Source organism: Callospermophilus lateralis, chromosome 7 (genome assembly GCF_048772815.1).
Source record: "Callospermophilus lateralis isolate mCalLat2 chromosome 7, mCalLat2.hap1, whole genome shotgun sequence".
Classification (NCBI taxonomy): Eukaryota; Metazoa; Chordata; class Mammalia; order Rodentia; family Sciuridae; genus Callospermophilus; species Callospermophilus lateralis.
This window is the reverse complement of record NC_135311.1, coordinates 109,467,552-109,494,812: the sequence shown is the minus strand read 5'-3', so window position 1 is coordinate 109,494,812 and position 27,261 is coordinate 109,467,552. Positions and strand designations below refer to the sequence as shown.

Genomic DNA, 27,261 nt, shown 5'->3' with positions numbered 1-27,261 from the left:
CAAAAACAAAAACAAAAAGACACATAAACCAGTGAGATAAAACGGAAGACAGAGACAGATACAGTCATTGACAAAGGTGCCCAAAACATACATTGGAAAAAGGACAGGACAGCTTTTTTTAACAAATGATGCTGGTTATCCACATGTAGAAGAATGAAACTAGCCCCTCATTGCTCCCCCTGCACAAAAGTCAAATCAAAATGGACCAAAGTCTTAGGAATTAGATCAGAAACAGTAAACTCCTAGAAGAAAATGTAGGTTCAACACTCTAGCATATAAGATCAGACACCAGCTTTCTTAATAGGACATGTAAAGCTCAGGTAATAATTCTTAGCATTAGAAAATGAAATGGCATCAAATTAAAAAGCTTCTGCACAACAAAGGAAACCATTAAAAATGTGGAGAACCTACAGAAATGATAGAAAGTCTTTGCTGGCTACTCTTCTGACAGAGGTTTGATTTCCAGAATATATAAAGAATTCAAAAAATTTAACACCAAAAAACCAAGTAACCCAATTAACAAATGAACCAAATGGCCACTCTCAAAAGAAGAAATACAGATGGCCAAGAAATATATGAAAAAATGTTCAACATAATTAGCAATGAAAGACATGCAAATCAAAATTATCCTGAGGACTGAGGTTGTGGCTTAGTGGTAGAGCGTTTGCACCTGTGAGGCACTGGGTTCGATCCTCAGCAAACACATTTAAAAAACATAAACAACAAAAAGAAAACCCTAAATAAACAAAATAAAGATATTGTGTGCACTCACGACTAAAAATACACATGGTTAAGCAAGTGCTCTATTGCTGAGCTACAACCCTAGCCCATAAAAGCTTAGTTATAGCTTTGCATATTTAAAACTAATATTAAAATAATCTAAATAATCTGTGCTTTTTAGAGTGTGTATCTTACTCATAATCAACTAGCATATATCAATGATTTACCATGAGGTCAAGATTTCACAAATCAACAAAACAAGGAAAATGTAAAATATCTTTTTTGTGTTATTGGATTCATAGTCTGAGATATTTAATTTGCCTTCTGGAAACTGGTAAGTACTTTGACTATTGTATAAAATGTTTTAATTTTTTAAAAAATTGTTGCCCTAAATTGGGTACATGGTTATATGTCTGTAGTACCAGTATGTCAACAGACTGAAGCAGATGTATCACAATTTCCAGTCCAGCCTGGGCAATTTAGCAAGACTCTGTTTTAAATATTAAAAAATAAATAAAATAAAAAGGGTTTGGGATGAACCCTGGGTTCAGTCCCTAGTACCACCCACCAAAAATTGTTGCCCTGAAGTTTGTGATACAAATTGACAAATAATCTAAGTCTACTTTTATACACCAGTATACCACTTCATCTTATAATAACAAACCTTATAAAACCAAAATATACTTAAATCCTTCATTTTACTTACACATAAACATACACACACACCCCCAATTGAATACATTGATGCCATTATTATTTTGAACAAACCTCCCATTATCTGTTAGATGGATTTAGAATGAGAAAAATAAGCAGCTGGGTGCAGTGGCACATTTCTGTAATCCTGATAACTCAGGTGGCTGAGGCAGGAAGATTACAAATTTGAGGCCAGCCTCAGCAACTTAGCAAGACCCTATCTCAAAATAAAAAAACAAAAATAAGTAGCTGGGCATGGTTACACATGCTTGTAATCCCAGCGGTTTAGGAGACTGAGGCAGAAGGATCGCAAGTTCAAAGCTAGCCTTAGCATTTTAGCAAGGACCTAAGCAATTTAGTGAGACCCTGTCTCAAAATTTAAAAGAGGGAGGGTCTGGGGATTCTTCTCAGTGGTTAAGGACTCAATTCCTCAATCCCCAGAAGGAAGAAGAAAGGGGGAGGGGAGTAGAGAGAAATTTTATTTTATTTTCACTTCTTTTTCTTCCTTCCCTTCCCTTCTCTCTCTTCCTTCCTTGCCCCGTAATTGGGCATTGAACCAGGGGCACTGTACCACTGAGCTATTTTTCCCAGCCCTTTTTATTTTTTATGTTGAGACAGGGCTCATTAAATTGCCCAAGCTGGCCTCAACCTGTGATTCTCCTGTCTTTGCCTCCCTAGTAGCTGAGATTGCAGGCATGTGCATCCAGGCCTGGCCACGTATTCCTTTTCTGATGCTTCCTCACTCTTTCTGCAGGGCTTAGTTTCTCAACCCTTGTAATTTTCCTTCTCTCTGAATTTTTTTTAACATTTTTTGGAAGGCAAGGTATCAAAATCCCTTGTTTTTAGTTTGAGAAAATATTTCATCTTCATTTTTTAAGAATAATTTTCACAAGGTGCAGATTTTAAGTTGGTCTTTCTTTTCTCTTTCAACACTTTAAATATTTCTCTCCACTATCTTCTTGCTTACACAGTTTCCAAGGGCAAGATGAATATCATTCTTATCTGTGCTTCTCTATAGGTAGTATTTTTTTTCCCCTTCAACTTCTTTGAAGAATTTTTATCTTTGATTTTCTCTAATTTGAATATCATATGCCTTCATATCATATTTTCAAAATTTATTCTGCTTGATGTTTCCTGAGCTTCCTAGATCTGTGGCTTCTTGTCTGACATTAATTTTGGGAAATTTTCAGTCATTAGTCCTTCAGATATTATTCTGTTCCTGACTCTCTTTTTCTTATAGTCTCATCTCATGTATTTATGCCTTTTTTAGTCCACAATTCTTGGATATTTTGCCCTTACCCAATTTTTTTTTTCCCTTTGCTTTTCAGTTTTGAAAGTTTCTATTGTCATTTCTGAGCTCAGAGAGTCTTCCCTCAGATATGCTCAATCAGCTAATAAACCAATCAAAAGCATTCTTTTTATAAAAAAAATTATTTTTCAGTTGTAAAGTTAGACACAATACCTTTATTTATTTGTTTATTTTTATGTGGTGCTGAGGATCGAACCCAGGGACTCGCACATGCCAGGTGAATGTGCTACCACTGAGCCACAGCCTCAGCCCCCAAAAGCATTTTTTAATCCTATTATAGTGAAGTTTTTTTTTTTCTTTTAGCAGTTCCTTTTGATGCTTAGAATGTCCTTCTGTTTGCATTTATTATCTGTCTGTTCATGCATGCTGTTTACTCTTCCATGCAAGCCATTAGCATATTAATATAATCTTTAAAATTCTCAGCTGGGCTCGTGGAAGGTGGGAGGTTTATGAGTTTGAGGCTAGTCTGGGAAACTTTGTAAGACCTCATCTCAGAAACAGACAAACAATAAAAACTGTTTCCTAATCTGATAATTTCAACAATCCTGTCATATTTTATTAAGGTTCTGATCCTTGTTCTGTCTCTTTAAACTATTGGTTGCCTTTTAGTATGCTTTGTGATTTTTTTGTTAACAGATGGACATGACTAGAATAAAATAACTAGAATAAATAGTAATTTACTTACTATTTGTAAGGTGTGGGGAGAGAGGAAATATTCTATAGTCCTATGATTAAGTCTTTGCCTTTTTGTCATGTCCTCAAACTCAAGAGATTCTTCCATCAAATATGAACTAGTCCTCTCAGACTTAGTCCCCCACTTTATGTGGTAGGCTGTGGGAGGCAGGTGCTGAGGATTTCTCTAACAGTTTAACACCAATAAAATAGCCTCTTCTGAGGACAGGCCTTGTTAAAAACAGAGTAGTGCCTTTTTCTCTCCCTGGGTTTTCTTCATTATTCACTGTGAAGACCTGGTGAATTTCTTGTGGATAAAACTTATGAACATTAAAACAAAACAAAACAAAAAACCAACTTATGAACATGTGGGAGACTGTCTATGACTGGGTCCCTCTGGAGTTTTTAACCCTCAGCATAATCCACATTGAACCTTCTGCAGTTTATCAATTACAGTTGAGGTTTTCCTGCTTTGGCACTTGTTTCCATGAAAGTTTTTGCTTGTGAGTTTCTGAACTAGTGAATTCTGATTCTGTTTCTGCCTCTCTGTCTTTCTAGTTTGGTGAGCGATGATTTGCCCTGTAATTGTTTTTTCAGTTTGTTCATATTTTTACTTGTTAGGACAGAGTAGCAATTCCTAACCTCTTTACATTCCAGACCAGAAATTGGAATCAGTCTATTTTTATTACTGGAACTATTCCATTGTATAACTGAACCACAACTTAGGTATTCATTTTCTCCTTAATGTCCATCTGGGTCTAATTAGGAGGCAAAAAAACAGACGGTGATTTGAACAGGTGAAACTTTAAAGCTGAACGAGAGTACCCAAGGAAGTAGGAAGGAGGTCTTGGAAGGAGGTCTCTCTAGGATGAATTTAGCCTCTTCTATGCAGGATATAGAGGAGAGTATGTAGTTGCTCCTCGCTGAGTGGCAGGGATCTTTTCTGGTTTTCCAGGGCCAGAGCTGGTCCACAATCACTTGGCAATCAGGATGCAGCCCTCTGGAGCATAGACAAGTCAAAGCCAATGGTCAGGCTCCGGAGAGGGGAAGTGGCTGCTGTAAGCCAGAAGCCTGAAGCACACTGTACCTGAAGGAAGGCCATGGAAGACAAACCCTGGGGGACAGGAGATACAGCAGACAATCAGAGGGAGTTGGGGAACTAATGTGGGACTACAGCACACGGTATCCTTGTAGGTAGGGTTGTGGAAAGGGGATCATCAGGTTGGTCCAGGGCTGCAAGTTTGTCAGCATGTGATCAGGACAAAGTGCTACCACATGTCCTCACTCCTGATGCTGACAATAGTGTGGTTGTAGAATTAGTACCTGGAACCTCTTCTTTCTGCAGTGTCCCTGCAGCACTCTCTACTGAGAAGGTTGACATTTTTTCACTATAACAGGTAAATGCTTAAAAGAATTATCTCTTTTATTATAGAGCAGATATTGAAGGATGAATTTGGAGCTGAGCTACATTAAATTGATAATTAGCTCAAACATTCAGATTATTTTTAGTTGTTTTTTTTAAATATTTATTTATTTTTTTTTTTTAGTTGTACCCAGTCAATGCCTTTTGTTTATTTATTTTTATGTGGTGCTGAGGATTGAACCCAGGAGCCAACATGTGCTAGGTGAGCGTTCTACCGCTGAGCCACAATCCCAGCCCTAGTTGTTTTTTTTTTTAATTTTTTTTTTTTTTTTTTAGTTGTAAGTTGGACACAATACCTTTATTTATTTATTTTTATGTGGTGCTAAGGATCGAACCCAGGGCCTCCCATAAACTAGGCAAGTGCTCTACCACTGAGCCACAAACCTAGCCCAGATTGTTTTTAGTTTTTCACTGTTAAAGTCAATGCTTCAGCAGATATCCTTCCTCGTGTATTTTTTGTATATACATACAAATATATTTTTTTAGGATTTAAGTGTAAGTATGGAATTTCCAAGTTTTAGAATATACCGTACACCATGTATGTATTATATGTCAAAATACATTCTCCTGTCATGTATGACTAAAAAAAATAAAAATAAATCGTATGGCAAAAAAAATGAAAGAACCTATAGAGTGAAAGTGTATTGAATGATGTAAGTGAATAAAACATTGAAAAGGTCAAAAAAAAAAAGAATATACTGTACAAATTTTAAAAGAATAACATCAATAGGTCAGAGGGAATACATATTTTAATTATGTTGTATGTATCCCCTGATTTTAAACTAATATGCTGGGATTACAGGTATGCTTTCCTTAAGCCTTTAGCCCCTATCATTCTAGATGAAGCACCCCTCCATTATCAAGGAATAAGATCCATCTGTCAATGCATGCAATGTTAAGGATTTCCATTATGTGAAGGGCAGCAAGACCATATCAGTGCCAACTATCAGAGTGAATCGACAGACCTCAGGCTGCTGCAGCTTCTGTTGATTCTAAGTTACCAAGAAGGAGTCAACATTTAAGGCACTGGTTGAAACATTTTCTTCACGGGAGAAGAGACACAGAAAGATCAGTGTCTATATTGTGCATCAGTCACCCATGGCTGTTGGGTCTCTCCAATAACCTGTGCAGGGAACTGAACCACACACAATACTCTTCTGCTGCAGGCAAAAATCCCATTCCTTTCAGATATACTGGAGGTGTCATATGAACACACACTTAGCAATACAAAGAAGTTACTGCCTAGCCAGTATAGGAGAAAATTTTCCCTTAACAAGAAGAAGAATCTGGCTCCAAATAATAGCTCAGCACCCAGCTCCCATATAAGGTGATGCTCCAGGCCCAGGGCACTAATTGAGCAATCCCCAAAGGGGTGACAGGTGGTGTGATGGTTGCTTCCTCAACACCTAGTAATCCACCCCTCTCTACTCCTTAACACTTGCAGTTACTTCACCTCTGTCTTCCTGAATCCAGTTGGGCTAATTTCATTATCTGTTAATCCTGTTTGTGTCAACCCACATAACCCCAGGTTACCACACCCCACCCCACATCTTCTGTACTTAGTTAATGTAAACCTATGAACATTCCCTCTTCTTTTTTCCCTTAATCTCATGCCTCTCTGACTCTAGAAATCCTTCCAATTATTTTTTGTATTTTTAATCTGTTCTCTGAACATTCTCTTCTAATGGAATCATAGGGAGGAAAGGAGAGGGAGAACACTGCTTGTCCAGCAGCCAGCTCAAGTATTAGTAAGCTCTGTTCTCTCCCACACTTCATACCATTGAGTTGAGGAGTAAAAGTAGGTATACTCTTTCATCTTTTCATTACTCTCTGTCCTTTCTTCTTAATCCCCCAAGGTTCTAATCTTATACCATTAAGTTATATCACTTAGTACCCATCATTGCTGCTATAAAAGTCTCCACATATTGCCTTTGTAGAAATTTTAACTCTTGTCTCATATTACTCTCTGCAGTTCTATTCCTGTATTATTCTTCATGATCTTCCAGCCTGTCAAGTTCTTTGAATTCCTATCTTCCAGTGAACTCCTTTATGCTTCCTCAAACATTTTACCCTGGACATATTCATTAGGTCTTGTCTTTATGATTTCAGTTTCTTCCTGTTCTCTAGGCACCACCTCAAATCTTTCTAGCCCATATCATCTATACATCTCTGTGAGTAATTGACGTTTGTCTTGATTTCGTGGAAGAAGTTAAGGACAGGAGATAAAAACATTGGACTTTTCAGTGTATAAAAGGATTTGGGGCCAGGGTTGTGGCTCAGCAGTAGAGCGCTTGCCAAGTATGCGTGAGGCACTGGGTTCAATCCCAGCACCACATATAAATAAACAAAATAAAGGTATTGTGCCCATCTACAACTAAAAAAAATATATATATATATATATTTAAAAAAAGATTTTGAAGCTGTGGTCTGAATGAGATCACAAAAGAATGAGCATAAACAGAAAAGACTAAAGGTACAAGATCTGAGCCCTTGTGCCAGGTGCGGTGGCACACACCTGTAATACCAGTGACTTGGGAGGCTGAGGCAGGAGGATCATGAGTTCAAAGCCAGCCTCAGCAACAGCGAGGCACTAAGCAACTCAGTGAGACCCTGACTCTAAATAAAATACAAAATTGGGCTGGGGCTCAGTGGTCAAGTGCCCCTGAGTTCAGTTCCCAGTACCAAAAAAAAAAAATCTGAGCCCTTGAACATCCCCATTCTTAGAGATCAGGAGAATAAGGCGAGAGGAGACAGGAAAGAGGATAACTTAGAAAGTATGGTGTCCTGAAATCTACATTTTAAAAAAGTATTCAAGGAATAGAGGATGTATGCTGTGGACAAATCCAGTGAAATGAAGTCTGAGAATTGCCAGTTAGACATAACAGTTGATGCCAGTGTTGACATTGATTAGCCATTTCGATGGAGTAATAGTGCAAAATACAACTAGAAAATCAAGAAAGAAAGGGAAAAAGCACTTGCCTAACATGTGTGAGGCCCCGGGTTCAACCCACAGGACCATAAAAACAAAATATAAATAAAATTTTAAAATAAAAGGATGCTGTGATGGTGACATACATCTGTAATCCCAGCAATTTGGAGGCTGAGGCAGAAGGATTCACAAGATCAAGGCCAGTATGGGCAACTTAATTAGGCCTTAAGCAACTTAGTGAGACCCTGTCTCTAAATAAAATATAAAAAAGGGCTGAGGATGTGGCTCAGTAGTAAAGCACCCCTGGGTTCAACCTCTAGTACCCCCCAAATAAAAGAAGTTTTAAAGGGGTGAATTTTATAAATTTTTTAAATTTTTTAAATTGAGAGAAATTCAAGCAGTTAGAGATGCGTTCTTAGTTGGTAAAACTGTGAGGAAATATTTGTTATAAAAATCAAGATAATGTTGACTTTAAGTAGAGAAGTGTTGGGTTTTGACTGAGAAGATTATATGTAGGCTTTGGAAGGTAGCATTGTTACTCTGGGTGCTGTTTACACAGGTGTTTGCTATATAATTGTATTCATTTATAACTAAACTGTGTCGGGAAGCAGCTGCTTCAAGGTCAACCTTCCCAGTTCTGTGTGTTTGTTGTTTCATTATAACTTATTTCTCTGGGGTGCATGATGTCTTGCCTTTGAACTACCTCCTCCAACCACTAAAATGCTTGATAAAGTTGAAAAAGCCTACATCCTGGGATGCTGGGTTTTCTATCACATTTTTTGTACTATTGAACCACTTCTGGCTATCGTAAAGAAACAGTTCTTCTCACTGATGTGTTTTCTGGGGCTAGAACTGAAAATGGTAAGACATTAAGAATTGGTTTAAAATTTTTTAAAATGTTAATATTCTGACATCTTATAATCTTCCCCATGATAAGACCAAATCAAATGATTTTTATTCTGCCATAAGTAGTAGCAACTTTAGCTTTTTTAAGGCAAAGTAAATATTAAGAGAAATAGAGGAAACACAATAAAGGTAACACAGGTATTTTTAGGGCTCAGCATTGGTGGTATAATAAAGAATTTTTGTAGTCTTTGTCCTAAGTTCTTGCACACTTCTAAATGCTTTTGGATTTTCCGAGACTTAGGAGTGTTGCTTTGCTAATGAGGTGACTCATGGTCCCTAGATAGTTTCATCCTGAGTGCTGGTCACCAGAAAGACTAGCCATATAGTTAGAAGGATGTAACTTTGGGCCAGGCTTCCCTGCAGAAAGGCATAGGGGGGTATAAGATTGAGTTGAACTATGTAATGAAATCTCAATAAAAACTCTGGACACCAACTGAAAAATTAATTAATTAATTAATTAAAAATAACAACTCCGGGCACCAAAGCTTAGTAAAGCTTCCTGGTTGGTGAACACATTAATGAGTGAGAGGGTGGCACTCTTTGATTCCAAGAACACAGGAGTTCTGCATTTCCTCCCAGACCTCATTCTCCCTGAGTGTTCCTTTATAATAAAACTTAATAATAAGCATAGTATTTTCTTGAGTTCTGTGAGTTGATCTAGTGAACTATTGAACCTCAGGAGTCAATGAAATTCTCAATTTTACAACCAGTCAGCAGTATACCTGTGTCTCAGTTACTTCGTCCCCACAAAACTTAGGGTTAGTAAGGTAGTCTTATTGAGGACTTTGCTCTTAACCTATGGGGTCTGCACTAAGGCTGTATACTTGGTGTCATAGTTGAACTGGGTAGGTGGAGGTTTTATTAGAATAGGTCTTAAAGTCTATTGGGAGCTGGGTTGGGGCTGTGGCTCAATGGAATAGTGCTTGCCTTGCACAGATGAGGAGGCACTGGGTTTGATCCTCAGCACCACATAAAAATAAATAAATAAATAAATAAATATTGTGTCCATCTACAACTAAAAAAATATTTTAAAAAGTCTACTGGGATCCTGTCCTGGAGGAAGGAATGCTCATTGGTCATCTGCCGGGTTACCAGGTGGTAGGAATCCACCATGATTTTCCCCTTGCACTACAGAGACTTTTTGACAAAGATTTCAATCACAGACTTAATGGCCTGTTTTTGCCTATATCTTGGCAACAACTCCATAACTTGGAAACTATTTTCTCTCTTTGACATTGGCCATATAAAATGTTGAATTGTGAATCAGCTCTTTAAAATTCTTCTGAGTAAATTTAAGAACCTTAAAAATTGATAAATTAATAAATACTCATTGACATTGTAATAAAGATATAATGTGTGGTGCCTTTAATTCTGTAGATGTGATCAAGGATTCAACTTAAGATTCAAAAAAAGCCTTTGATATAGAGGTATTTGTAAACTAATTATAGGTAAACACATTCGAATTTTGACCTTATGTAGTCCCTAATCACTTTTCATGTGGATTGTTGAACTTTTGGAGGGGGGACACTTTTTCTGATGTATCACTTTGTGCTTGTCATTCTACTAAGAATTTGTCAGTAACAACATTTTCCCAGATAAAAGAAGTTTTAATAAAATAAAATGTAGGAGAAAATATTCCCAGATGGAAATTAATTAAATTTAGGAGAAAATATTAAAACATTTGTATCATAAAATATAAGAATTGCATTTGGGTTTACAAATATTTAAAGTATGGATTGATACTAGTTACTCCTCTTCGCTCCATCTGTCAGACTATGTCATAAGTTGTACATGATATATCATGAGGAAAAAGTGGAGTTCCATGACATACCCTCAGTCATTCCTACCCTTCAGCATATAATAACATATTGTAGTATTGCATTTTTACAATATTTTGTAATAGCTATAGAGGGGCCTTTGAAAATGTGTACAAGAAGGAAATAAACTAGTTCTCTTGTAGCAAATTAAAATAATGGCCAAACTAAATGATGTAATGCAGTTTTTAAAAATAAAATATCCAAATTTTCACACTTTTTCTATACTAGCTAGTGATTTTTAATAGTATGCTATTTAAAAGATAATTGGGAAAGGTTAGAGAAAATATTCTTTGTCTTTTTAGAGTGAATGTGACATTTTAACATTGTGTGTAGAAGTGGCTACATTTAAAAAGAAAACTATGCCACAGAGAAAGCATTTTTGAAATATTCCTATCTATATGTGATTTTTGTTGACCAAAAATCGATGAAACCACTACTTAAAAACATTGGAAATAGACTATTTCTAACCTTCCAAATGTAAGGTTCAATTTTTGCTAAAAATGTAAAACTACAATCTTTCTGTTTACAAGAATTGCTGGACATCATAGAAAAATATCATTCTTTGAATGGAATTGAAAAACAAGTAGTAGAAGAGTAGGTTTCTGGAAGCCGAGCACAGCTGGAGCAGCCGGGATCTCTGCTGGGTCAGCTGCGCCTATGGGGTGGGCAGAGGCCAGGCTTTGCCCATCGGAAGGGCGGGTTGCGAGCTTTAACATCTGGGGCCGGGCGCAGGCAGCGGGGTCCAGGGCGCAGGAGAGGCGGCCAATGCCGCAGTCTGGCTGGGTACAATTCAGGAGCCACTTGTCAAAAGAAACTAACTTTATTTTTAGAACCACACACGATAAACAAAACAGCTCCTCAGGAAAAAACCCTCAGAGCCCAACTGCCACCACCGGCTTCCCACAAGCCACACACCCCAACAACCTCTTCCTCCCACAATCCTCCTGCTCTTGAGGCCGATTGGCTGGGTCGCATGGGCGGAGCCAAAAAAGTCCCCCAATGAGCAGCTCCGTGGTCTGAAAGGGCAGGGAAACAGCCCAATGAGCATCACTGCAGAGGAGCCAATCAGCTAGATGTTGCTGGGGCCGCTGTGAGCCAATCATCAGCTGGCAGTCTGAAAGTTTGCTGGGGCCCCTTCAGCTCATCAGCTGGCAGTCTGAAAGTTTGCTGGGTTCCCTTCGGCTGTGGCTCTCAACATCTCCCCCTCTCTGTTTAAACAACAAGCATGTGGCTTAGGGACCGTGCCTGCCTTAGGTTGTCCAATAGTACATATGGTTCTTACCCGTTATCGGATGAGCTGACCTCAAGGCGTCAGCCTCCTGTCTTAGGTTGGTACCATAGTAATTGGATCTTACCCGTCATTGACTACCAGTCCAGTATACAGCCACACCTGTGTAGAGGTCTTCGTACCAACGGGGGGGGGGGGGTGAGGTTCTTTGCCTCACCTCTGTTGGCCCCCAAATTTTAGCTGAACGATCATGACAAATAGAAGGGAGGAAGATACACCAAGCCAGCTGACGGCTCCTTTTGGAAAAATTGTACCACCGATGACACCATCAGCATAAATACCCCAACACTACCAGAAGTTGCTGCACCAACAGATAGTTCACAATGCATACAAGTGAGTTCACAATGCATATAAGTGATACATAGTCCAGGCAAGTTCTGCAAGCAGTTCAGTGATGGCTATTGCAGAAGCTGTAGATTGGTTTTATCTTTGTCTTCATGCACTGGGATGAAGATAGGAATTCTGGCAATAATGGCTAAAGAAAAATTATATAACATTATATAACATTCCAGAAGGCACTAAAAGAAAACAATTTTCTTAACAATTTACATTGTCTTCACTGAAGATAGGAATTCTGGCAATAATGGCTAAAGAAAAAATTATGTAACATTCCAGAAGGCACTAAAAGAAAACAATTTTCTTAACAATTTACATTGTCTTCACCGGCACTGGGATGAAGATAGGAATTTTGGCAATAATGGCTAAAGAAAAAATTATGTAACATTCCAGAAGGCATTAAAAGAAAACAATTTTCTTAACAATTTACATTATCTTTAAGAGAATTATTAAATATAAGGTGAAAGTAAACAAACAGATCTGTTAACCTCCTTTTTTGTTCACATTTTAAAACAATCTTCAACAGCTGTTTACCCAATTTAAATTAAACCATTTAAATCACGTGAATAAAAAAAAAATTATTTGGATCCATTTTTTCATGAGCGCTCATCATATATGACATATGGACATATGTACATTCAAACACAAAACACAAGTGTGCACACATAATACATACGACACATAACATAATAGTAAAGGCCTTATAACTTTTTACAGGTGAAATCTCCATTGCAATGTTTAAAAACTCTATAGTCAAAAAATAGGACTGATCAGCAAAACATTAACCTAGGTCTGTATGAGCTCAAAAAAAAAAATATGGGAAAGGGCAATAATAAAATAGATATTGAAAAAAGCATTCTGGTTCTGTCACAGATGTAAGAATAACCAAACTGGAGTTCTGGATATCAGCTGTTATGGATTTGAGCTAAATCATCTTCTTTTTGGTCTGTAGAAATCGCTTTAGTTAATCTGTCTGGAATCCAAATCAGCTGCTGTTCTCCCTGTGGAAACACATAAACAGACCCCCGATTCCAGGCAATCACTGGGTCAGGACCTTAGTTAATCTCTCTGGAATCCAAATCGGCTGCTGTTCTCCCTGTGGAAACACACAAACAGACCCCCGACTCCAGACAATTACTGGGTCAGGACCTTTCCATTGTCCTGTTAGAATATCCTTCCAAAGTACCTTGGGCTTATATACATTTTTTGGACACATATGCCTTTCCGCAGCACTAAGCCCTGATGAATCCAAATTTAAAAAGTTTAGAGTAAAAAGGGTTATTTTAAGTTTATCTTTGGGGAATATATACCCCTTCCCAATTCCTTCTTTTTGCTTTAATAAGTACATTTTAATAGTTTGATGAGCTCTTTCAACTATGCCTTGTCCCTGTGGATTGTATGGGATTCCTGTTATATGAGTAATGCCAAATGATGAGCAAAATTGTTTAAAAGAGGTAGAAGTATAACCAGGACCATTATCTGTTTTTAACTGTTTTGGAACGCCCACAGTGGCAAAATTTTGTAAGCAATGAGCTATAACATCTTTAGTTTTTTCTCCGGCATGAAGGGAGCCCATCAAAAATCCAGAAGAAGTATCAACTGTAACATGCAAATATTTTAATTTTCCAAATTCTGGCAAGTGTGTGACGTCCATCTGCCAAATATGGTTAGGTATCAATCCTTTAGGATTGACTCCAAGATTAACTTGTGGAGGATGAGGCCGCACGGGTGGGGCTGGGACAGCGTTGGCACCTCTGGAGCTGGTCCAGGGCGGCAAGTGGAACGCTGCGATGCCAAGCGAAAATATCTTCCTTTTCATGCCTAACCTTATCGGTTATGCCCGGATTGTCTTCGCCATCATTGCTTTCTACTTCATGCCCTGCTGCCCCTTCTATCTGCTCAGCGGACTTCTGGACGCTTTTGATGGACATGCTGCTTGGGCCCTCAATCGAGGAACCCGGTTTGGGGCCATGTTGGACATGCTGACGGACCGCTGCTCTACCATGTGTCTGTTGGTCAACTTGGCCCTGCTGTACCCTCAAGCTACCCTTCTCTTCCAGCTCAGCATGAGCTTGGATGTGGCCAGTCACTGGCTGCACCTCCACAGTTCTGTGGTCCAGGGTAGTGAGAGTCACAAGATGATCGACCTGTCTGGGAATCCAGTGCTTCGGATCTACTACACCTCCAGGCCTGCTCTGTTCACCCTGTGTGCTGGAAATGAGCTCTTCTACTGCCTCCTTTACCTGTTCAATTTCTGTCCCTCATCAGTGTCATCCACCTGATCACAGCTGCCCGCAACATGGCTGCCCTGGATGCAGCAGACCATGCCAAGAAGAAGTGACCCTGACAACTCCTGGAACCTCCCACCTGATTGGTCATCTTATTGTGCCACATGGCTTCCCTCCCAGGAGGCCCATTCTCATGTCTTCCTAATGTGTTCTCTAACCTGCTGGGATGGGGGTCAGCCTCTCTTTGTTGTTGTCACAATCTCTGTAACCCTGAAGATTAGGCCCACCCTTGTGATCCCCAAAGACCTGTTCTACAAACAGGTCAAAAAGGATGCTCAGGAGGCCCCTGGTACCAGGCAGCCTATTTGAGCATTAGGCTTTGCCACACGTGAGGTTGGCTCAGCCCTGGCTTCTGGCCTGGCCTGAGGTTTTAGGGACACTTGAGAGAGATGGTGCAGGAGCCATGTTTCCCAAAAGGCAGGTGAGTCAGATTTCTGCCCCCTGCCACAGGAAGCCTGGGGCACCGTGCCCAGCAGGAAAGGGCCGTCTAAATCCTTTCTATGGCAGTCTACCATCCGGTCTACCCTGACCTTGAAAGCCTTGATAATAAAGGCAACAGCTTCTCTCTTCTGGACTTGGTTTCCTTTTAGACATTTTTGGATCAGACCCTGGATTAAGGGGAGATTGGGAAAAAGGAAGATCTACCTGGATGTTTTATCCTGGTTTGTGGCTGACTCCTGTCATTCCAGAATGACAGAAAAGTCCTTCCAACCACCCACGCTCATGCCACATCTTCTCAACCCACCTTCTGTATGTCTCCGATGGTCTGCTTTGACTCATATTCTTGATATTTCTACCCCCACTAGAGTGTAAATTCCCTGAGTGCACAGACTTCCTGTTCCTTTCTCTATGGTTAGATGGATATTTACCTTAATCTGAAATGAATAGTTACTTAATAAATATTCCAGAAAAGAAAAAAAAAAGAAAAACAAGAAGTATCATGATCTAAGAAACAGATTGAACAATGCACTTCTGAGGAAGCTACATGTCTTTGAAAGGTGTATTTTGTATGTGTAATAAAACTAAGTCACAAAATCTAAATTCAAAAACCAAAACACAGGATTGGGGAAAGCGTAATGGTAGAAAACTTGCCTAGCATGTTGCAAGGCCCTGGTTTTAATCACCAGCACCACACACATACCCTAAGATTTCTAAAAATATGAGCCAACTTAATCACATTTCACTCTCAAAAGAAGAAAAAAGAATTTTGTACTATGGATAAAATATTTTTAAATATTTGTTTTACTAATTTATATTTATTTTAAACAGATTTCACTGGGCCATATTATACAATAATCAAAGTATACACTTTGATAACTTGACATATGTAGCTATATATTCATGAAGCCATCACCACAAAGTAGGAAATGTATTTGTCATTTCCCAAAAGTTTCCACTTAACCTTTTGTGACTCCTCCCAACTCCAGGCAACTACCCATCTGCCTTCTGTTACTTATAGACTAGTTTGAATTTTGTAGAATATTACCTAAATGGAATTATACAGTTTTTCTCTAACATCTTGTCCTTTGCATTTCTATATGAATTTTAAAATCAGATCATCAAAAAGGTACTTTTGATTGGGATTGTGAGTAATCTGTAGCTCAATTAGAGAGCTGACTTATTAACAATATCATATCTTCTGATCCTTGAATATGTTTTTTTCCATTTATTTAGATCATCTTTAATTTTTCTCAACAATGTTTAGTTTTGTATGTCTTTTGTCAGATTTATCCCTAAGTGTTTCGTTTTAGGCACTCATAAATGGTAATTTTATTTTCAATTTCTGGTTATTCCTAGTATATATAATATAGTTTACTTTTGTATATTGATCTTGAATCCTGAAGCCTTGCTGACTCACATATCTAGTAGCTTCATTATAGATTCTGTCAGATTATTTACATAGACATACCTTATTCCATTGGCTAAATCTCCAGTACAGTCTTGAATAGAAGATATCCTTGTTTTGTACCTGGCTTAGAGCATTTTTCTCTTACTATTAACCATGATATTAGCTGAAGGTTTGTCCTAGACACCCTTTATCAACTTAAGAATGTGTCCTTCTTTTCTTTTTTAAAAAAATATTTTTAGTTGTAGATGGACACAATACTTCATTTATTTACTTATTTTTATGTGGTGCTGAGGATTGAACCCAGTGCCTCATATGTGGTAGGCAAGCACTCTACCACTGAGCTATAGTCCCAGCCCCCAAATTTGTCTTTCTTTATCACTGTATTTTATTTACTGAAAAATTTTAAATATATCCATCTATATTCATAAGGGTTATAAGTCTGTAGTTTTCTTGTAATGTCTGGTTTGGATATCTATGTGATGCTGAACTCATGGAATGAGTTGCAAAATAATTCCTCCTCTTTGGTTTTATGGAAGAATTTATGTAAAATTGTTATTATTTCTTCCTTAAATGTTTGGCACAGGGCTGATGTTGTGGCTGAGTGATAGAGCACTTGCCTAACATGTACGAGGCACCGGGTTCAATCCTCAGCACAGCATAAACATAAATAAATAAAATTAAGGTATTGTGTTCATCTACAATTAAAAACTATATATTTTTTAAAAAGGCAGAATTCTCCAGTAAAGCTTTAAACCTGAAGTTTTCTTTGTGCGGTGATTTTTAAATAAGTTGAATTTGTTTAATAGATATAAGAATATTCAGAATTTTTCTTTCTGCGTGAACCTTTATAGTTTGTATCCTTCAAGGAATTTTTTTTTTTTTTTTTTGGTACCAGAGATTGAACTCAGGGGCACTCAACCACTGAGCCACATCCCCAGCCCTATTTTGTATTTTATTTAGAGACAGGGTCTCACTGAGCTGTTTAGAGCCTCACCATTTCTGAGGCTGGCTTTGAACTCATGATCCTCCTGCCTCAGCCTCCCGAGCTGCTGGGATTACAGGTGTGCGCCACTGTGCCCGGCCTTTCAAGGAATTTTTCAGTCTCATTTATACTGTCAAATTAATTAATATAAAGTTGTTCATAATATTGCCTTATTTTTCTGATATCAGTAGACTCCATAGGTCTGCCACCTTTCTCATTCCTGATGTTGAAAATTGTGTCATTTTTTTTCCTGGTCAATTTAAGAAAACCTGTGTATGTTTTTGTTTTCCATTGATTTTAAATCAATTGATTTCTGCTGTGAACTTTATGATTTCCTTTCTCCTGGGTTTCATTTGCTCTTCTTTTTCTAATTGCATAAGATAAAAGCTGAGGACTCATTGAACTGAGTCCTTCTTTTCTCATATAGGCATGAATTTTCTCTCCAAGATCTGCTTTAGTGGTTTCTGATATATTTTGATTTTTATTTTATTTGTTTTTTCTTTTTCTTTTTCTTTTTTTTCTACCAAGAATGGAACCTAGGGGTGCTTAATCACTGAGCCATATCTCCAGTCATTTTTATTTTTTTAATATTTATTTTTTTAGTTTTAGGTGGACACAATATCTTTATTATTTTATTTTTATGTGGTGCTGAGGATCAAACCCAATGCCCTGTGCATGCCAGGCTAGCACTCTAACACTTGAATCACATCTCCAGCCCCTCCTGTTTATTTTTTATTTTGAAATAGGGTCTCACTAAATTGCTTAGGCCTCACTAAACTGCTGAGGCTGGCTTTGAACTTATGATCCTCTTGCCTCAGCCTCCTAGTTTCTGGATTACAGATATATACCACTGCCTGGCTACATGTTCATTTTTAATAGTTCAGAACACTTTTATAATTTCCCTTTTGATTCTTCTTTGATCCACAATTTATTTATAAATATACTGTTTAGTTTCCAAATATTTGGGGATTTTCCAGAGGTCTTTCTGTTAACTAATTTCCTATTCAATATAATTGTGGTCAGAAAACAGATTTGGTATGACTTAAACTCTTTTAAATTTATTGACTCTTATTGTATGATCCTGAAAAGAATGTATATTCTGCTATTATTTGGTGCAGTGTTCTATAAGTATTATGAGGTCAGGGTAGTTGGTAGTGTTCAAGTATTCAATGTTTACTGATCTTCTTTCCCACTTCTCAATTTATTTAATCAGTATGGACCTGTAGATATTTATTTTCTAGTTTGGATCTTTTTAGTTGCTCAAATTGTTTCTCTTTGACCATTATATGTTCTTTCAGTTGGCTCCTGCTCCCCTTTGACATAACACCCATCAACATGGTAGTTTATCACTTTCTTACCTTCTGATACTATGAAATACTCTAGTCATTGGGCTTAAAATTCATATATATATATATATATATATATATATATATTTGTTTTTTTCTGGTCCCAGTTCTAGAAGCAGCAGCCATTTCTCCAAGGAACCCTGGACTTTTTATTGGAAATAATGTTAAAAACCAAGATCTGGGAGTTAGATAAGCTTTGTTACTGGAGTATCCTTTCTTTTAGTCCTTAGCTGAAAGATCAAATATAATATTAGTATATATATTAAATTATGTATATACATATATCTATAAACATTTCTATGAAACATCTGTATTTCTATTAAACATGAGTTCTTCCTGTTGTCTCCAACTAATCCATTATCATATGGATCATTTTTTATTTTTCACTTTGCTTTTCTGTAAATTTCCACTCCCAGCAGTGAGAAACCTTGTTTCCACCATTTCCTCTCCATATATCTAATTATTTAGGTTTATGAAGTGTCAGCACATCATGAAATATGGTGCTTACTTCAAAGTGAGCTTTCAGGTGGAAACATACAGACAATTTCTGCCAAGTAGGTCCTCCTAAGTATTAGCCTGAGCTGGAAGACAGAACAGAGAAGTATGATAGGTTCAAGAACTATTGTGACTAATACAAAAGTAAGCACACAGTTTTGTTCAGAACTTCTGAGTTTTAAGTTACAGGGGACACATGAAACATAATTGAGGAGATGGCAGTGATTCCTACATCATCAGAAGGTTGGGTGTGCTTTGCAGACTTGGGGGACTTAAGTATTACCTGTTTTAAGGTAACTCCTGAGTCCCCACCTGAGAACTCTGCTTCCGCTTAAAGCACATAGGCTTCTGGTTTAGCTCCTTGGATGCAGTATGCAGAGATGAATGTGCAAGACTTTGGACTAGGAGTCCTGTTGCCCTTGGAGAAATGTTTGAGCATTTAGCTGTACCATCTGCACTAAAGGAACTCTTGAAGCCTTTGGAAAATTGGGTTAACTTAACAAGGCAGATTGGAACCTGAGGTGTTCTTAGAAGGACAGGAAATAGGTAAGTTGCTGCTGGATCTAGAATGGATATCTGAGAGATGTGGATTCTTATAGGCACCATGGGAACAAGGGAGAAAACCTGTGGGCCCCCAAACCTTTACAAAGACAGAATTTGTAAACTGATGGTGGCCTGAAAAAATAACAAGATATGTTAATTGCCAATGGCAAAGGAAGATTTCTTGCCTAAAGATCATGTCAGCCCTCCTCAGAAGAGAACCTCTCAGAGGGTTTCTTTTTCTTATTCCATCCGCAGGTAACAGTCCTTTGGACAGCCCCCGGAATTTCTCTCCTAATACACCTGCTCACTTTTCCTTTGTTCCTGCCCGTAGGTAAGTTGCAAGAAAACTTCATCTGTGAATAACACATGTGGTACACTTGCATGAATGTTAGTTGAATATCAGATTCCTCCTATAAGCCAGTGCACTTTCAAGTGAGTTACCTTGGATTACCAGCCATCAAAATCCTTCCCTGCTTTTCTCTCCCAGATTGTAATCATCTTATTCAAGTTTTGCTTTCTGTGTAATCTATGTATTTACATTTGAATGTTGGAATGGGAGAATAAATTTAAGAACTAGATTTATTTTTATAATTCTTAATCATATGTCCCTGGTATCCTAAAAGTATGTTCCAAAGCACCATACCTCAACTGATAGGTGTCCTCCAGTGATCAGTGGGAAAATGGGCTTTCTTCCCTGGAGGACCAAAAGGTGTACTCTTACTTCTCTAGCTCAGTGTGTTCCAAGGGACTGGAAGGGCCTGACATTCCTCACTGCTCACCTTTGAAAAGCTGGCCTGTGTGTGGGCATAGAAAGACTTCAGGGTTTTCACTTATCCTTCCAAGAATTTAGAAAGATTTGGTACATACGGAGCCATGCTTTTATTCCTCCTGCCATTTATTTACTCACTGAAAGTGCTGTAAATCTGTGGCCCACAATAATCACCTTGACAGCTTCACCCATGGCTAAGGTATCACCTGGCCTCTAGAGAAGTACAGGTTGATAGAATCCATCTAAACTGTGTGCCAAGGCTCTGTTCTTATTTATTTATTGATTGATTGGTATCAGATTGAACCAAGGGGCATTTAACCACTGAGCCTCATCCCCAGCCTTTTTTTTGAGCTTTATATTTTGAGACAGGATCTAACTGGCTTAGTGCCTTGCTAAGTTGCTGAGGCTGACCTTGAACCTGTGATCCTCCTGCCTCAGCCTCCTGATTCGCTGGGATTACAGGCATGTACCATTACACCTGGTTCAAGTTTTTAAATTTTGGGGGGCTGGGGATGTGGCTCAAGCGGTAGCGCGCTCGCCTGGCATGCGTGCGGCCCGGGTTCGATCCTCAGCACCACATACAAACAAAGATGTTGTGTCCGCCGAAAACTAAAAAATAAATATTAAAAATTTTAAAAAAGAGAGATATTTGGGTTATTTAAAAAAAAAAAAAAAGTTTTTAATTTTTTTTTAACTTTTAAGTTTTTTCCTGGTTAGAGTCTTAAGTACCAAAAACTAAGTACTCCAATTATGAGTCCAGATTTAGAGCTATTAATAAATGGAGAACATAATACACCTTGAGGCAAGAATAGTTTTAATATTTACACTACTTTTTTAAAAGACATGACAAAAAAACAGACTTTTGGAAATAGCATTTACTCACTATTCAAATGACAATCTAGAAGAAATATATCCCTTCCACTCCAGGATTCTGTGTAGTTGAGTAGACCTTGAGCAGGGAAAAGTTTGATGACTGACTTGGGTGCCCCTCCTGATCCCTGCTTTATTCAAAAGAAACCTCATCCAGATGTGTTCCCCGGACTCATCTCTCCTACCCTATATTACTTCAAATTAGTTAACCAGGGATTCAAGTAGTAGCACTTACAATATAAGAATCTGTTGGATTGATTTTTTTTTTTTTCTGAACAGCTGGACTTATCCCAGACTTTCTGCCTGGACTATGTATGAACTGTAGCCTAGATTAAGTATGAACTAGGACAGCAGGACCTGTGACCAGATCCCCCAGAAGTGGCATTGAGTCATTTTCCATTCATTCAATACATTTTGACTGAACTCTGACTTTGAGCTTGGCACTATGCTGAGTGCTTAGTGTACAGTGGTAACAAAATAGTCATAATCCCTACTTTCTTGAAAATAGATAGGGTTTATGCACTTGTTTCCTTCCTAAGGAATGCTGTCCCCTCAGATGTTCACTTAGTTAATTCATTCTTTTCATTCATATCTCATCTTAAATATTATTTCCTTAGGGAAACTTTTCCTAATGACACAATCTAATGGGACCTCCTTGTTAGTCTCAATTAAATCATCCAATTTTATTTTTAAACTAGTACTTCTAATATTTCTTAATATTTTCTTTTGTTCATGTTTTTTCCTCTCACCTCAACCAGAATCAATTTACCTTTAATACCTTAATCTGTTGAAAACTGTGTCTCCTGGTACATAATAAGCATCAATACTTATTGATCAAATGGGTGATGAGAGAGACAGACAATACATGAAAAGCAAATGTTTAGTTGTAAGCTCTGATAAGTACCATGAAGGGAAAGAACATGATGCTGCATGAAAGAATAAGAAGAGAGTAGGCTGTGAGTTCCCACTGGTGATCACATAAAGCCACACTGAAGAATAAGAAGCAGCTACCATGTTAGGTATGAGGTCACAGAGTTGGGGATTATCCTAGGTAGAGGGAATAGCAGGTTCCATTGATGCCCTTATATCTACTTGATTTAGGCTTCAAAAGCAGGACCAACTGGGAGGCTTTGGGGCCTGGTTTTACCATTGGCTCAAGTCTATGCTCATAGGCATGACATCTGAGTCATGTGAATGGAACATAGACCCCTGGGCTGTCCTCCTACAGAACATAGTGGGAAAAACTGCTAGTTTTTTTTTAATATTTATTTTTTAGTTGTAGTTGGATACAATATTTCTTTTTTTATGTGATGCTAAGGATCGAACCCAGGGCCTCTCATGTACTAGGCGAGCGCTCTACCGCTGAGCTACAACCCCAGCCCAAAACTGCTAGTTATTAATGGGGTGGAGAGGAATGCCTCAGCCATGCCAAAGAGGGACCAAAAATTGTTGGTTCCTAGTTATTGAGATCATTTTACTTCCAACTTTTACACATTTATAAACAACAGAAAATTTGCCTTCATCAAGTTAAACCAAATGCTGGGGGTCAAACAGATTGCTATCTCTGGTTCCCATTGGTTCTCACTGTGATGTACATCTTTTCACTACAGCCATGGCCACAGAGCAGACAGGTAATAGTGGGTATGATGGGGAGAGGGGCTGGACCACTGCTATGCATGGCCAGATAATGTGGCTTGTGATTTTGTGCTTGGTGAGAGAACTGGTTGTGATGATTCTTTTCTGACTGTGGGTATGAACACTGGGCCTTTCATATCTATCAAAGAGGCCTCATAGGATCCACTACCTGCTGGAACCAAGACTCAGAGCTCATCTTCTTGGAGGCAGGAACTACTGAATAGTTCCAAACTTCTGAACCTAGGTACAAATCCTGCATTCTTACAACTTTCCTCAGTCTCCCAGTGAGGAGGCCAGACAGAGGAACTAGAGACATCCTATGGTGACATTTCATTCTGATGGCCCCTGTCCTTCAATATACAGAGAAGTGACTGCCATGCAGTTGGTTTCCATTTTTATCTAAAGGATTAAAAATCACAAGTGAAAAGGTGTATTTAATAAGGCCTTAGGAAATCCAACACTGAATTACATTTATCTTTGCTGAACTCTATTTTCCTGGAATTAAATGGCTTTCTTGTGTAGAGCACCCAGGGCCCAGCAAAGAGTCAGAGAGAACAGCATATTTTATCACCCTCCTGGACATTTCTTTGCTTCAGAGACAAGGTTCCAGCAGAGTTCTGATTTACCCATGCTGACTGCCTGGGTGGCATGAAGTTTGAGTCATGTGCATGTGGCATGAAACACTGGGCTCTTCCCTTACAGAACACAGTAGACAAGCTGCTCTGTGTTGGGAAAGGTGGGGAGCAGTGATTCCAAAGGAGAAGCCCTACCAAGATTTATTCCCTTTTTTCCTTCCTCTTCCATTCCCCATCCCCTGCTGTAACTCTGAGAAGCCTTGGACAAACCATTCCTATCTCTGGGCGTCAAAGTTTTCTCTGCAAATTGTAGTAAGAACTTAACTTCTAAAGGTTTTCCATTGCTGATAGATGTAAGATTCTGCTGGTAGCAGTGAAGAAATTTCATCTGGCTTCAACCTCAGCAGGCTGTGTACCCCCAAGCTCCACAAGAAACAATACTTTATGCCACTTTCCACAGTGCAGGCAAACAATCATGTGTTTATATTTTAAAAGCTTTAAGTCAGATACCCCCTTAATCTTTCTCTGCTATAGTAAAGCATGTAATTGTGGTTCTTTGGGATAAGAGCTTTGGGGGGCATACTTTTGAGAAAGCAAGGAAACTCCAGAGTTTCATATAAAGCCAAAGGTATGTCACCTCCATCCTCTTTTGTAAGGTTACTGTCATTCTGTGGCAAACATTTTTAAAGACTGATTTTACGGGTCCTAATGGATCCTAGATGATCTGTAACTATTTGCTGTCTATTGATATTCAGTTCAGATCCAGATGGTGGTCTGCTTTTTCCTTACTATCAACCCAGTGTCCTGGGAAAACAAGAGCCCTTCACATAGTCTTCAAAAAGGAAATAAAGCTAGGTGTGGTGCTTCATGCCTGTAATTCCAGCTATTCTGGAGGCTGAGGCGGAAAGATTGCTTGAACCCAGGAATTTGAGGCCAGCCTGAGCAACGTAGCAAAACCCCATCTCAACAAAAAGGAAATAGCTACATTTCAGTGGCAATTGTGTCCTTATGATAATGCCTTCAGGTAGAGTACTCTGTTGTTGCTTCTTTTTGAAAGTGAATGAGTTGAAAGTATTAAAATATTTATTCCAAAACCACAGTATTATATAATAGATACTCTTATCAAAGCCATGGGTTCCTTCATAGTCAGAAATGTCCATCTCTGAAGTGGAAAACATACATCAATAGGCCTCTTGTAGGATAGCGTGTGTGCTAGATGGAGCAGTACTGTTTGGAGATGAGGAGAAGCCTCCAGCAAATCAACTGCCCAAATATGCTGATGGACATAGCCAGGCAGGTCCTGGGTTCAGGGTGGGGACCTTTAGAAACTACCTAATATTCTTCTTCTTACATAGGACTGATGGACGGCGCTGGTCTTTGGCCTCTTTGCCTTCTTCAGGCTATGGAACCAACACTCCTAGCTCCACTGTCTCAGTAAGTAGCCAAATCTGTGGCCATACCTCCTTCATTCGGATCCATACAGCACTGTCCAATGCTACAAAATAGTTCTTAGCTTTTCCTTTAAAGCCAAATTCATGTAGATTGTTTGGGGGTAGTGCTGATTGGGGCAGAAGGCTAGTGACCCTTCACAAACAAAGACAGATCCAGAAACGCCTTTGGAAGGTTCCCTCCCCTCCCTGGAGTCAGTTCTTCCTGGTTGAGTCAGAGAAGGGCTTGTGAATGCACTTTTGCTTTGCCAGTGAGGCTGAGCACGGGGACTCCTAAGCATCGTTTCCCTGCCCACCCCCAACCTTATTTTTAGAACTGCAACCAAGAGCAAATCACTCCTCCCATGTCACAAATCCCTGGCAGACCTTCTGCCTCCTTTTTTACCTTTTTCTTTCTAAAAAGTCAAGAAAGAATGTGATGTATATTAACAAAAGACTAGTCCTTACTCTAAAATTCTACTTATTTTTTTAAAGAAGGTTTTAGCCAAAAACACAACTGATATGCTAATTGCTACCATGTGCAATCAACCCTAAAATGAGTCCTCCTTTTTATTAAAGGATGACAGGGTTGGCAAACTTAGTGAAAAGCTAAATACTAAGTGTTTTAGGCTTTACAGAATGTATATTTGATGAGTGTATCCCCATTTCTGTTCTTCAAGTCTTCTATGACGGGTTTGTCTATAGTCATGAATCCCAAGCACAGCAAAGGATCACCATTTTCTCCCATGACTAGATATTACTGTTAAATCAATCCAAAGGTCTTATTGATCTTTGGCAGCTAAGCTTAAATACCCATTTTTCCATAATCCTTTACTCAAACAAGTGATTTTTTTTAAACCCAAAGTAAGAGTTGTGTGTGTGTGTGTATATTCTATGTATGTATCTGCTTTTTACTACCTCAGAAGGCTCCTCCGTGTTGGAGAGTTCTCACACCTCATGAAGGTCTGAGCCCAGCTTCTAGCACAACTCCTGAAGGACTCTAGTGTCTTGGCTTGATCAGTACTGAGACCTCTGAAGGTTTCATGGTGAAAAGAATCGTGCCCAGTCCAGGCTACAGGGAACCAGGAAAGGAGCAGATGCTTTGTGTTCACATTGCCTAGGGAGTCCCTGAGTGGATTCAGTCCTTCTCCACTCTTGGACTGCCCTTGCTCCCATCTTTAATGCTGTTTGTAATGTTTTCCCCCATAGTCATCATGTTCCTCACAAGAAAAGCTGCATCAGTTGCCTTTCCAGCCGACAGCTGATGAGCTGCACTTTCTGACGAAGCATTTCAGCACAGAAAGTGTGCCAGATGAGGAAGGACGACAGTCCCCAGCCATGCGGCCCCGCTCTCGCAGTCTCAGGTGAGGAATGCTCTTGCCTGTTCTAGTACCCAGGGGCCTCGGTTTTGGGATTGGCACACATCTCCTGTAAAGGGCCAAAATATGAATATTTTAGGCTTCACAGGCCATATAATCTCTGTCACAGCTACTTAACTTTGCTGTAGTAGTGTGAAAGCAGCCACAGGTAACATGAAAGCTTTGTTTAGTAACACAGGTAATGGGCCAGATTTGGTCTGCTGGCTGAGGTTTCTAACCCCTGGTGGAGCATATTGGCTATCTTGAGTTAATCAAATCCAGTTAATGTTCAGAAATGTTTTGTATTCAGGTTCAGCTCAGCCCATTACTCAAAAGCTATGTGATGATGCTGTCATGTGGTCTCTTTTTCCATTCCAACTCCATTCAGTAAAAGAGAGTAATAGTATTATCAGTTGTAATGATTACCTGACTGCAGAACCATGAGGCCCAGAGTGTATGAGCTAGGCCAGCTAGAAAGCTGCTGCTACAGACACAAGTGGCTGACTTGGGGAAGGAGCCCAATTTAAAAGCAGAATTAATTGCCCATCTGAAGCTGAGTGCAGTGGCCCATCTGAAGCTGAGTGCAGTGGCATATACCTGTAATCCCAGTGACTTGGTAGGCTGAGGCAGGAAGATTGCAAGTTGAAGGCCAGCCTGGTCAACTTCAGACTGTGTCTGAAAATAAAAAGGGCAGAGGATGTAGCTCAGTGGGAGAGTGTCTTGAGTTCAACCACCAGTGCTGCAAAAATTAAACAAAATAAAAAATGCCTATCCAAAGCCATCTCAATTTAAATTCCTTGAGTCACCTGGGCCTGCCTTTATCAAACTAAACAAACCTTAACAGCTGATTTGTCTGAATTCCCCTAAGTTAGTGGGGGAAAGTACTGAGGCTCAAACCTAGAGCCTTGCACACACTAAGCTAGCACTCCATCGTTGAACTATACCCCCAGCCACTAACTGCCCATTCTCTTTGGTATTAGCTTATAAATATGTGCCAGCATTCCAAGTTAAGGGAGAGGGTAGAGATCAAA

The 27,261-nt window shown here is 38.9% G+C and overlaps 1 protein-coding gene and 1 pseudogene across 8 annotated transcripts in view; both read left to right on the top strand.

Moving 5' to 3' along the window:
• Positions 1-27,261, top strand: part of Mast2 (microtubule associated serine/threonine kinase 2) — a 183,379-nt gene that overhangs the window by 132,990 nt on the left and 23,128 nt on the right. For 6 of the 8 annotated variants that reach the window (XM_076860504.2, XM_076860508.2, XM_076860503.2 and 3 more), the window contains 4 exons: positions 19,852-19,927; positions 22,846-22,866; positions 24,801-24,879; positions 26,082-26,236. In XM_076860504.2, the coding sequence (XP_076716619.1) occupies positions 19,852-19,927; positions 22,846-22,866; positions 24,801-24,879; positions 26,082-26,236 (331 nt within the window). The remainder of the gene's footprint in view (positions 1-19,851; positions 19,928-22,845; positions 22,867-24,800; positions 24,880-26,081; positions 26,237-27,261) is intronic. The other 2 variants (XM_076860506.2, XM_076860505.2) reach the window with 1 other exon arrangement.
• Positions 13,884-14,451, top strand: LOC143404654 (CDP-diacylglycerol--inositol 3-phosphatidyltransferase-like; annotated as a pseudogene).